The 12,317-nt window shown below is 30.4% G+C and overlaps 3 protein-coding genes and 1 pseudogene across 3 annotated transcripts; all 4 read left to right on the top strand.

The window, feature by feature from the left end:
- The first annotated feature begins 270 nt into the window (after positions 1-270).
- Positions 271-1,379, top strand: LOC131847497 (uridine 5'-monophosphate synthase-like). Its single transcript, XM_059197079.1, has 3 exons — positions 271-376; positions 845-966; positions 1,068-1,379. Exons 1-3 carry the CDS (start codon positions 271-273, stop codon positions 1,377-1,379), a joined length of 540 nt encoding a protein of 179 aa, XP_059053062.1.
- A 1,708-nt stretch (positions 1,380-3,087) lies between these two features.
- On the top strand, positions 3,088-5,744 carry LOC131847476 (uridine 5'-monophosphate synthase-like). The gene is made up of 4 exons (XM_059197064.1): positions 3,088-3,812; positions 4,261-4,738; positions 4,856-5,328; positions 5,412-5,744. Exons 1-4 carry the CDS (start codon positions 3,669-3,671, stop codon positions 5,742-5,744), a joined length of 1,428 nt encoding a protein of 475 aa, XP_059053047.1. The 5' UTR covers positions 3,088-3,668.
- A 950-nt stretch (positions 5,745-6,694) lies between these two features.
- On the top strand, positions 6,695-7,803 carry LOC131847498 (uridine 5'-monophosphate synthase-like). The gene is made up of 3 exons (XM_059197080.1): positions 6,695-6,800; positions 7,269-7,390; positions 7,492-7,803. The coding sequence occupies exons 1-3, from the start codon at positions 6,695-6,697 to the stop codon at positions 7,801-7,803; spliced, it is 540 nt and encodes a 179-aa protein (XP_059053063.1).
- Positions 7,804-10,033: 2,230 nt separating this feature from the next.
- LOC131847471 (uridine 5'-monophosphate synthase-like) lies at positions 10,034-12,160 on the top strand (annotated as a pseudogene).
- Positions 12,161-12,317: the final 157 nt, after the last annotated feature.

Below are 12,317 nucleotides of genomic sequence, written 5' to 3' on the forward strand. Positions count from 1 at the left end.
TAGTGTTAAGGTAAAGAAACCAATGCTATTGCGAAGAAAGATGCAAAAGCATATGGTACTAAGAAAATGATAGAAGGTCATTATAAAGTGGGTGAAACTTGTCTTATAATTGAAGATGTAGTAACTTCTGGTTCTAGTGTATTAGAAACAGTCAAAGATTTAAATAAAGAAGGGTTAATAGTTAAAAATGCTATAATTATTTTAGACAGAGAACAAGGTGGCAGAATGAATCTTGAATCCAATAATGTATATATTGATTCACTATTTACAATGACTGAGTTAATTGACATTCTCGAAAAACATAAAAAGATTACAAAAGAAATGTCTATAAAGCTTCACAAATATCTAAGAGAAGTTAAAGCACCAGTAACTAAAGGTAAGTGCATATATCTGATTTCTATATAAGATTTACCATTTATTATATCAACTCCTTGATATAAGTTATTTTATTGATGACCATTTCCAACAATTTAATAATACTCATTGTTTGCAGATTAATTTGAGGACAGAATTCGAATACCTTTCGAGAAGAGAGCAGAGTTATCAAAGAATCTAGTAGCAAAACAACTCTTTAACATTATGTCTATTAAAAAAACAAACCTATGTTTATCTGTCGATTTGACATCATCTGTAAAAATTCTCGAACTTCTAGAAAAAGTAGGAGAATACATATGCTTAGTGAAAACCCATGTTGATATTATAGAAGATTTTACTTCTGATTTCATTTCTCGACTTAAACAATTAGCGGACAGATTTAATTTTTTGATTCTGGAGGACAGGAAATTTGCGGATATTGGTAACACAGTATCATTACAATATCAAAAAGGGTTATATAAGATTTCAGAATGGGGAGATTGTGTGACATCTCATTCTTTACCTGGAGAGGGTATATTGAAGGCTCTGAGCAGTGCATGTACTGGAATAGAAAACCGTGGTGTATTTCTTCTAGCTGAATTGAGCAGTGAGGTATAAATAGAATCTTAGCTCTTAGATGAAACGAAATTTAAACTTAGAACCTGGTTATGTAAACAAATTATTTTTTTGACAGGGAAATTTGATTTCTGCAGAATACAGAGAAGAAACTGAACATGGCTTCAAAGAATCCAAATATAATTACTGGTTTTGTATGCCAAAATAAGGATACATTTAAAGATCCTGGGCTGTTACAATTAACTCCTGGCGTACAACTCGAAAGTGCTAAGGACGATCTGGGTCAAGTATACAATACACCAGAAAAAGTAATTTTAGAAAATGGTGCAGATATTGTGGTTGTTGGGCGCGGAATAGTCAATGCAAAGAGCCCAGAAGCACAGGCGGTCGTTTACAGAGATGCTTTATGGAAATGTTATTCAAAAAGAATCTCAGGTAAATTAGAGTAAGTGTTAGTTGAGTAAAAAATTATTATTACATATATATATATATATAATTATGGTATAGTAATTATATAACTAAAGAAGTAGTAATTGAGCGACGGAGCTGAGTTCGGCATCTATGCAATGGCGCTATATCTATAAAGTAAATTTTAGATTTGTTTTGGTTTAAATAGAGTGACTTGACAGAGGTCCTATAAACTTTAGAAACTATAAAATACAGGTTCTTATATTTGTGTACAAACAGGATAGATCGTAAAATATATACTAAGCGGAAGTTTTATTTGTGAATAACTTTCGAAACATTCCAGTCTAATATATTTATTTAAGATATAAAAACAGATAAATGTCAATAACTTAAGTGCCTACTCATATATATATATATTATAAAACATACCTACCCTGTATACATAAGTCAATCTAATGTGAAAAATTTTTAGACGTCTCGTCATAGGACTTATTACATAAGTGCTTAAAATTAAAATTATTCTATTCCCTATTCTTGCACTGATGACAACTAGTAAATCAAAGTATAATTAGCTTATGTGTAATATCTAGAAGTTAAGGTGGGTTGGTGGTGATATATATATTGTATTCTTACTATGTCACGCACAGAGCCGATATGCATCTATTTAGACATTCCTAGATAGACTTGTATTATGGTTGGTCAATTAAATACATCATGTATACAATAAACCTACAGAAGAAGGCAAGAGCATTTATTGGCATTTTATTTAAGTACCGATCTATATACTACTACTACTATTATACTATAGATGTGAAATAAATGGAATACAAAGAAAAATATCGTTTTATTGTCTATATTTTATCATTACATGTAATAAAATCGTCGAACTTTAACAAGGCGAAATCTGTGTTGTAATTTGTAAATTTGTGTGTTTACTTCCTCTCGTATACCTACTGATGATATATATATATATTTATAAAATAAAGTATCGTTCTACAATTAGAATGAGAATTTCACATTACTGCAATGAAATAAGAACCATGGGTACAACGATAGCCTTTATAGGGGAACAAAATGAAATTTACGTACCTACGTAGGAGAAATAAGGGAAAATTAAACGATAATGTAGGAGAGAATGAGAATGATATAATTGTCTACTGTGGGTTAGGTGGGTAGGTACATTCGAATCATATATATCTATCTATAATTAATAATGATATATGATGTATATATAGTTGTTCTTGTAACAAAACATCCCGTCCCCTGGATGAATGGAACCAAAGAAGAATGTTATATGTGCTTCTTACGACGCGACGCTAGACGCTAGTTTACATTTACCTACATGTGTTGTGTTCTACACGTGTTACAAGGCAATTATTGTTTACTATCGTAATTAACTGTTTAATTAAACAACACGCATACATACATACTACTACTAGACATACTATTTCAAATTATTAATCAATTATTATTTCTTACCAAGTAATAAGGTATTACCTATACCTATGTAAACATTTTTTGATCTAGAGGACATACTGGCTGGTTGTAAAAAAATCGTGTATCACTTGTTTTTTTTTTTCACAAAATTTAGTATTCTGTATCAATTTTACGGAAAAGAACGGGTTAAATTTTGGACATACTCGGAATTAGTAATCATGGGTTTTCAAGTGTAATGTTATTACGTAGCTTATTTTAGACAGCTTATTTGATGAGAAAGTTTTATTAGTAATTTGTACGATTAGAGTCATGTTTTTTTTAAGCTACATGGCACTTAAACTCAACAAACGTTATAAAAAAAAATCGTTTGTGGTCCTAGCTATTATTATACTTATTAAGCATTCATGGGTATTTTGTCAGTTATTATGTTTTTGTTACCAAGTCCTCTACACATAAAAATTAGGTTGAAATACATTCAACAAGCCATTTTTTTTAATAAGTTGTAAAGACGCTGAATTGGATATTTTTTTAAAAATCACATAATTTAGAATAACTCGAAACATATAGAGGGTCAAAATAATTGCATCTGAGCTCCTCTACCTAGTCCTGATGGGAAAACGTCGAGTCACCAGTAACCTTGTATACATGAGTAATATATTAGTTATCTGTGGTAATACCGATGGACAGAAACAAAAGATAGATGCTGACTGTTAAATAGTTCGTCCCGAAAATCATAGATGTCCTATATTTTGTTACGAGTTGTTCTTCCCCTCCCCTGAATGAATGGAACTGAATGGAACATTCTTAGCATCTTAGTACTGCGCTAACGCACATACACACGTGGTATAATATAATTGTTGTTTACTATCGTAATTTTGTTTAATCAAATAACAATGGCTTATAATACACTAGAAGAACTAGCAATAAAGTTGTTTGATATAGATGCAGTTAAATTCGGGGAGTTTAAGACGAAGAGTGGAACTATGACACCTGTTTACTTTGATTTGAGGGTTATAGTTAGTTATCCGGACGTAATGGTATGTGAAAAATTAATATTCTTACTAATAAGTTGTATCTAATACTGTCTTATATTAACTTGAATTTATTGTACGACGTCAGATTCGACATTAGTTGTGTTTCATATTATATCTATTCCCAGGTTATTGAGACTGGTACTGTGGCTGTCATGTGGTGTTTTATAGAGTATCTATTGTATTCAAAATATTTATAATAATAATGTGTAAAGGGACCGGCTATATTATCAATTTAATTAACGACAATAATAAAATTATTTTTTTATTATTCAGAATTGAAATGAAATATGATTTTAATAATTTATTTGACTTGTATAAACATACTTGTGTTATAAACAGATGTTCAATATTTTAATATTTCAGATCCAATTCTAAAAGTGAATACACTTCAGGAATATAATTTGCTATTTTTGCATTATTTAAATATTAATTATCTACTTGTTTTTTTCAGGAACTATTAACAGTCCTGCTTTACGACATTGTTAGTAACCATAAAAAATATGATCACATATGTGGAGTCCCTTACACAGCTCTACCAATTGCTACTTTACTTAGTGTTAAGGTAAAGAAACCAATGCTATTGCGAAGAAAAGAGGCAAAAGCATATGGTACTAAGAAAATGATAGAAGGTCATTATAAAGTGGGTGAAACTTGTCTTATAATTGAAGATGTAGTAACTTCTGGTTCTAGTGTATTAGAAACAGTCAAAGATTTAAATAAAGAAGGGTTAATAGTTAAAAATGCTATAATTATTTTAGACAGAGAACAAGGTGGCAGAATGAATCTTGAATCCAATAATGTATATATTGATTCACTATTTACAATGACTGAGTTAATTGACATTCTCGAAAAACATAAAAAGATTACAAAAGAAATGTCTATAAAGATTCACAAATATTTAAGAGAAGTTAAAGCACCAGTAACTAAAGGTAAGTGCATATATCTGATTTCTATATAAGATTTACCATTTATTATATCAACTCCTTGATATAAGTTATTTTGTTGATGTCCATTTCCAACAATTTAATAATACTCATTGTTTGCAGATTCATTTGAGGACAGAATTCGAATACCTTTCGAGAAGAGAGCAGAGTTATCAAAGAATCTAGTAGCAAAACAACTCTTTAACATTATGTCTATTAAAAAAACAAACCTATGTTTATCTGTCGATTTGACATCAACTGTAAAAATTCTCGAACTTCTTGAAAAAGTAGGAGAATACATATGCTTAGTGAAAACCCATGTTGATATTATAGAAGATTTTACTTCTGATTTCATTTCTCGACTTAAACAATTAGCGGACAGATTTAATTTTTTGATTCTGGAGGACAGGAAATTTGCGGATATTGGTAACACAGTATCATTACAATATCAAAAAGGGTTATATAAGATTTCAGAATGGGCAGATTGTGTGACATCTCATTCTTTACCTGGAGAGGGTATATTGAAGGCTCTGAGCAGTGCATGTACTGGAATAGAAAACCGTGGTGTATTTCTTCTAGCTGAAATGAGCAGTGAGGTATAAATAGAATCTTAGCTCTTAGATGAAACGAAATTTAAACTTAGAACCTGGTTATGTAAACAAATTATTTTTTTTGACAGGGAAATTTGATCTCTGCAGAATACAGAGAAGAAACTGTGAACATGGCTTCAAAGAATCCAAATATAATTACTGGTTTTGTATGCCAAAATAAGGATACATTTAAAGATCCTGGGCTGTTACAATTAACTCCTGGCGTACAACTCGAAAGTGCTAAGGACGATCTGGGTCAAGTATACAATACACCAGAAAAAGTAATTTTAGAAAATGGTGCAGATATTGTGGTTGTTGGGCGCGGAATAGTCAATGCAAAGAGCCCAGAAGCACAGGCGGTCGTTTACAGAGATGCTTTATGGAAATGTTATTCAAAAAGAATCTCAGGTAAATTAGAGTAAGTGTTAGTTGAGTAAAAAATTATTATTAAATATATATATATATATATATATATATATAATTATGGTATAGTAATTATATAACTAAAGAAGTAGTAATTGAGCGACGGAGCTGAGCTCGGCATCTATGCAATGGCGCTATATCTATAAAGTCAATTTTAGATTTGTTTTGGTTTAATACTGTCTTATATTAACTTGAATTTATTGTACGACGTCAGATTCGACATTAGTTGTGTTTCATATTATATCTATTCCCAGGTTATTGAGACTGTACTGTGGCTGTAATGTGGTGTTGAAGAGTATCTATTGTATTCAAAATATTTATAATAATAATGTGTAAAGGGACCGGCTATATTATCAATTTAATTAACGACAATAATAAAATTATTTTTTTATTATTCAGAATTGAAATGAAATATGATTTTAATAATTTATTTGACTTGTATAAACATACTTGTGTTATAAACAGATGTTCAATATTTTAATATTTCAGATCCAATTCTAAAAGTGAATACACTTCAGGAATATAATTTGCTATTTTTGCATTATTTAAATATTAATTATCTACTTGTTTTTTTCAGGAACTATTAACAGTCCTGCTTTACGACATTGTTAGTAACCATAAAAAATATGATCACATATGTGGAGTACCTTACACAGCTCTACCAATTGCTACTTTACTTAGTGTTAAGGTAAAGAAACCAATGCTATTGCGAAGAAAAGATGCAAAAGCATATGGTACTAAGAAAATGATAGAAGGTCATTGTAAAGTGGGTGAAACTTGTCTTATAATTGAAGATGTAGTAACTTCTGGTTCTAGTGTATTAGAAACAGTCAAAGATTTAAATAAAGAAGGGTTAATAGTTAAAAATGCTATAATTATTTTAGACAGAGAACAAGGTGGCAGAATGAATCTTGAATCCAATAATGTATATATTGATTCACTATTTACAATGACTGAGTTAATTGACATTCTCGAAAAACATAAAAAGATTACAAAAGAAATGTCTATAAAGCTTCACAAATATCTAAGAGAAGTTAAAGCACCAGTAACTAAAGGTAAGTGCATATATCTGATTTCTATATAAGATTTACCATTTATTATATCAACTCCTTGATATAAGTTATTTTATTGATGACCATTTCCAACAATTTAATAATACTCATTGTTTGCAGATTAATTTGAGGACAGAATTCGAATACCTTTCGAGAAGAGAGCAGAGTTATCAAAGAATCTAGTAGCAAAACAACTCTTTAACATTATGTCTATTAAAAAAACAAACCTATGTTTATCTGTCGATTTGACATCATCTGTAAAAATTCTCGAACTTCTAGAAAAAGTAGGAGAATACATATGCTTAGTGAAAACCCATGTTGATATTATAGAAGATTTTACTTCTGATTTCATTTCTCGACTTAAACAATTAGCGGACAGATTTAATTTTTTGATTCTGGAGGACAGGAAATTTGCGGATATTGGTAACACAGTATCATTACAATATCAAAAAGGGTTATATAAGATTTCAGAATGGGGAGATTGTGTGACATCTCATTCTTTACCTGGAGAGGGTATATTGAAGGCTCTGAGCAGTGCATGTACTGGAATAGAAAACCGTGGTGTATTTCTTCTAGCTGAATTGAGCAGTGAGGTATAAATAGAATCTTAGCTCTTAGATGAAACGAAATTTAAACTTAGAACCTGGTTATGTAAACAAATTATTTTTTTGACAGGGAAATTTGATTTCTGCAGAATACAGAGAAGAAACTGAACATGGCTTCAAAGAATCCAAATATAATTACTGGTTTTGTATGCCAAAATAAGGATACATTTAAAGATCCTGGGCTGTTACAATTAACTCCTGGCGTACAACTCGAAAGTGCTAAGGACGATCTGGGTCAAGTATACAATACACCAGAAAAAGTAATTTTAGAAAATGGTGCAGATATTGTGGTTGTTGGGCGCGGAATAGTCAATGCAAAGAGCCCAGAAGCACAGGCGGTCGTTTACAGAGATGCTTTATGGAAATGTTATTCAAAAAGAATCTCAGGTAAATTAGAGTAAGTGTTAGTTGAGTAAAAAATTATTATTACATATATATATATATATAATTATGGTATAGTAATTATATAACTAAAGAAGTAGTAATTGAGCGACGGAGCTGAGTTCGGCATCTATGCAATGGCGCTATATCTATAAAGTAAATTTTAGATTTGTTTTGGTTTAAATAGAGTGACTTGACAGAGGTCCTATAAACTTTAGAAACTATAAAATACAGGTTCTTATATTTGTGTACAAACAGGATAGATCGTAAAATATATACTAAGCGGAAGTTTTATTTGTGAATAACTTTCGAAACATTCCAGTCTAATATATTTATTTAAGATATAAAAACAGATAAATGTCAATAACTTAAGTGCCTACTCATATATATATTATAAAACATACCTACCCTATATACCTAAGTCAATCTAATGTGAAAAATTTTTAGACGTCTCGTCATAGGACTTATTACATAAGTGCTTAAAATTAAAATTATTCTATTCCCTATTCTTGCACTGATGACAACTAGTAAATCAAAGTATAATTAGCTTATGTGTAATATCTAGAAGTTAAGGTGGGTTGGTGGTGATATATATATTGTATTCTTACTATGTCACGCACAGAGCCGATATGCATCTATTTAGACATTCCTAGATAGACTTGTATTATGGTTGGTCAATTAAATACATCATGTATACAATAAACCTACAGAAGAAGGCAAGAGCATTTATTGGCATTTTATTTAAGTACCGATCTATATACTACTACTACTATTATACTATAGATGTGAAATAAATGGAATACAAAGAAAAATATCGTTTTATTGTCTATATTTTATCATTACATGTAATAAAATCGTCGAACTTTAACAAGGCGAAATCTGTGTTGTAATTTGTAAATTTGTGTGTTTACTTCCTCTCGTATACCTACTGATGATATATATATATTTATAAAATAAAGTATCGTTCTACAATTAGAATGAGAATTTCACATTACTGCAATGAAATAAGAACCATGGGTACAACGATAGCCTTTATAGGGGAACAAAATGAAATTTACGTACCTACGTAGGAGAAATAAGGGAAAATTAAACGATAATGTAGGAGAGAATGAGAATGATATAATTGTCTACTGTGGGTTAGGTGGGTAGGTACATTCGAATCATATATATCTATCTATAATTAATAATGATATATGATGTATATATAGTTGTTCTTGTAACAAAACATCCCGTCCCCTGGATGAATGGAACCAAAGAAGAATGTTATTTGTGCTTCTTACGACGCGACGCTAGACGCTAGTTTACATTTACCTACATGTGTTGTGTTCTACACGTGTTACAAGGCAATTATTGTTTACTATCGTAATTAACTGTTTAATTAAACAACACGCATACATACATACTACTACTAGACATACTATTTCAAATTATTAATCAATTATTATTTCTTACCAAGTAATAAGGTATTACCTATACCTATGTAAACATTTTTTGATCTAGAGGACATACTGGCTGGTTGTAAAAAAATCGTGTATCACTTGTTTTTTTTTTTCACAAAATTTAGTATTCTGTATCAATTTTACGGAAAAGAACGGGTTAAATTTTGGACATACTCGGAATTAGTAATCATGGGTTTTCAAGTGTAATGTTATTACGTAGCTTATTTTAGACAGCTTATTTGATGAGAAAGTTTTATTAGTAATTTGTACGATTAGAGTCATGTTTTTTTTAAGCTACATGGCACTTAAACTCAACAAACGTTATAAAAAAAAATCGTTTGTGGTCCTAGCTATTATTATACTTATTAAGCATTCATGGGTATTTTGTCAGTTATTATGTTTTTGTTACCAAGTCCTCTACACATAAAAATTAGGTTGAAATACATTCAACAAGCCATTTTTTTTAATAAGTTGTAAAGACGCTGAATTGGATATTTTTTTAAAAATCACATAATTTAGAATAACTCGAAACATATAGAGGGTCAAAATAATTGCATCTGAGCTCCTCTACCTAGTCCTGATGGGAAAACGTCGAGTCACCAGTAACCTTGTATACATGAGTAATATATTAGTTATCTGTGGTAATACCGATGGACAGAAACAAAAGATAGATGCTGACTGTTAAATAGTTCGTCCCGAAAATCATAGATGTCCTATATTTTGTTACGAGTTGTTCTTCCCCTCCCCTGAATGAATGGAACTGAATGGAACATTCTTAGCATCTTAGTACTGCGCTAACGCACATACACGTGGTATAATATAATTGTTGTTTACTATCGTAATTTTGTTTAATCAAATAACAATGGCTTATAATACACTAGAAGAACTAGCAATAAAGTTGTTTGATATAGATGCAGTTAAATTCGGGGAGTTTAAGACGAAGAGTGGAACTATGACACCTGTTTACTTTGATTTGAGGGTTATAGTTAGTTATCCGGACGTAATGGTATGTGAAAAATTAATATTCTTACTAATAAGTTGTATCTAATACTGTCTTATATTAACTTGAATTTATTGTACGACGTCAGATTCGACATTAGTTGTGTTTCATATTATATCTATTCCCAGGTTATTGAGACTGGTACTGTGGCTGTCATGTGGTGTTTTATAGAGTATCTATTGTATTCAAAATATTTATAATAATAATGTGTAAAGGGACCGGCTATATTATCAATTTAATTAACGACAATAATAAAATTATTTTTTTATTATTCAGAATTGAAATGAAATATGATTTTAATAATTTATTTGACTTGTATAAACATACTTGTGTTATAAACAGATGTTCAATATTTTAATATTTCAGATCCAATTCTAAAAGTGAATACACTTCAGGAATATAATTTGCTATTTTTGCATTATTTAAATATTAATTATCTACTTGTTTTTTTCAGGAACTATTAACAGTCCTGCTTTACGACATTGTTAGTAACCATAAAAAATATGATCACATATGTGGAGTCCCTTACACAGCTCTACCAATTGCTACTTTACTTAGTGTTAAGGTAAAGAAACCAATGCTATTGCGAAGAAAAGAGGCAAAAGCATATGGTACTAAGAAAATGATAGAAGGTCATTATAAAGTGGGTGAAACTTGTCTTATAATTGAAGATGTAGTAACTTCTGGTTCTAGTGTATTAGAAACAGTCAAAGATTTAAATAAAGAAGGGTTAATAGTTAAAAATGCTATAATTATTTTAGACAGAGAACAAGGTGGCAGAATGAATCTTGAATCCAATAATGTATATATTGATTCACTATTTACAATGACTGAGTTAATTGACATTCTCGAAAAACATAAAAAGATTACAAAAGAAATGTCTATAAAGATTCACAAATATTTTAAGAGAAGTTAAAGCACCAGTAACTAAAGGTAAGTGCATATATCTGATTTCTATATAAGATTTACCATTTATTATATCAACTCCTTGATATAAGTTATTTTGTTGATGTCCATTTCCAACAATTTAATAATACTCATTGTTTGCAGATTCATTTGAGGACAGAATTCGAATACCTTTCGAGAAGAGAGCAGAGTTATCAAAGAATCTAGTAGCAAAACAACTCTTTAACATTATGTCTATTAAAAAAACAAACCTATGTTTATCTGTCGATTTGACATCAACTGTAAAAATTCTCGAACTTCTTGAAAAAGTAGGAGAATACATATGCTTAGTGAAAACCCATGTTGATATTATAGAAGATTTTACTTCTGATTTCATTTCTCGACTTAAACAATTAGCGGACAGATTTAATTTTTTGATTCTGGAGGACAGGAAATTTGCGGATATTGGTAACACAGTATCATTACAATATCAAAAAGGGTTATATAAGATTTCAGAATGGGCAGATTGTGTGACATCTCATTCTTTACCTGGAGAGGGTATATTGAAGGCTCTGAGCAGTGCATGTACTGGAATAGAAAACCGTGGTGTATTTCTTCTAGCTGAAATGAGCAGTGAGGTATAAATAGAATCTTAGCTCTTAGATGAAACGAAATTTAAACTTAGAACCTGGTTATGTAAACAAATTATTTTTTTTGACAGGGAAATTTGATCTCTGCAGAATACAGAGAAGAAACTGTGAACATGGCTTCAAAGAATCCAAATATAATTACTGGTTTTGTATGCCAAAATAAGGATACATTTAAAGATCCTGGGCTGTTACAATTAACTCCTGGCGTACAACTCGAAAGTGCTAAGGACGATCTGGGTCAGTATACAATACACCAGAAAAAGTAATTTTAGAAAATGGTGCAGATATTGTGGTTGTTGGGCGCGGAATAGTCAATGCAAAGAGCCCAGAAGCACAGGCGGTCGTTTACAGAGATGCTTTATGGAAATGTTATTCAAAAAGAATCTCAGGTAAATTAGAGTAAGTGTTAGTTGAGTAAAAAAAAATATATATATATATATATATATATATATATATAATTATGGTATAGTAATTATATAACTAAAGAAGTAGTAATTGAGCGACGGAGCTGAGCTCGGCATCTATGCAATGGCGCTATATCTATAAAGTCAATTTTAGAT

This window comes from Achroia grisella, unplaced genomic scaffold (genome assembly GCF_030625045.1).
Source record: "Achroia grisella isolate CSIRO2021 unplaced genomic scaffold, CSIRO_AGI_Agris_v1 utg537, whole genome shotgun sequence".
Taxonomy (NCBI): Eukaryota; Metazoa; Arthropoda; class Insecta; order Lepidoptera; family Pyralidae; genus Achroia; species Achroia grisella.

Bases quoted from the DNA above. Each gene is read 5' to 3' on its own strand.
- LOC131847498 (XM_059197080.1), top strand. From the start codon at position 6,695: ATGACTGAGTTAATTGACATTCTCGAAAAACATAAAAAGATTACAAAA. The intron at 6,801-7,268 runs GTAAGTGCATAT...ATAAGATTTCAG, and splicing joins TAAAGCACCAGTAACTAAAG to AATGGGGAGATTGTGTGACA. The intron at 7,391-7,491 runs GTATAAATAGAA...TGATTTCTGCAG, and splicing joins TAGCTGAATTGAGCAGTGAG to AATACAGAGAAGAAACTGAA.
- LOC131847476 (XM_059197064.1), top strand. From the start codon at position 3,669: ATGGCTTATAATACACTAGAAGAACTAGCAATAAAGTTGTTTGATATA. The intron at 4,739-4,855 runs GTAAGTGCATAT...CATTGTTTGCAG, and splicing joins TAAAGCACCAGTAACTAAAG to ATTCATTTGAGGACAGAATT. The intron at 5,329-5,411 runs GTATAAATAGAA...TTTTTTTGACAG, and splicing joins TAGCTGAAATGAGCAGTGAG to GGAAATTTGATCTCTGCAGA.
- LOC131847497 (XM_059197079.1), top strand. From the start codon at position 271: ATGACTGAGTTAATTGACATTCTCGAAAAACATAAAAAGATTACAAAA. The intron at 377-844 runs GTAAGTGCATAT...ATAAGATTTCAG, and splicing joins TAAAGCACCAGTAACTAAAG to AATGGGGAGATTGTGTGACA. The intron at 967-1,067 runs GTATAAATAGAA...TGATTTCTGCAG, and splicing joins TAGCTGAATTGAGCAGTGAG to AATACAGAGAAGAAACTGAA.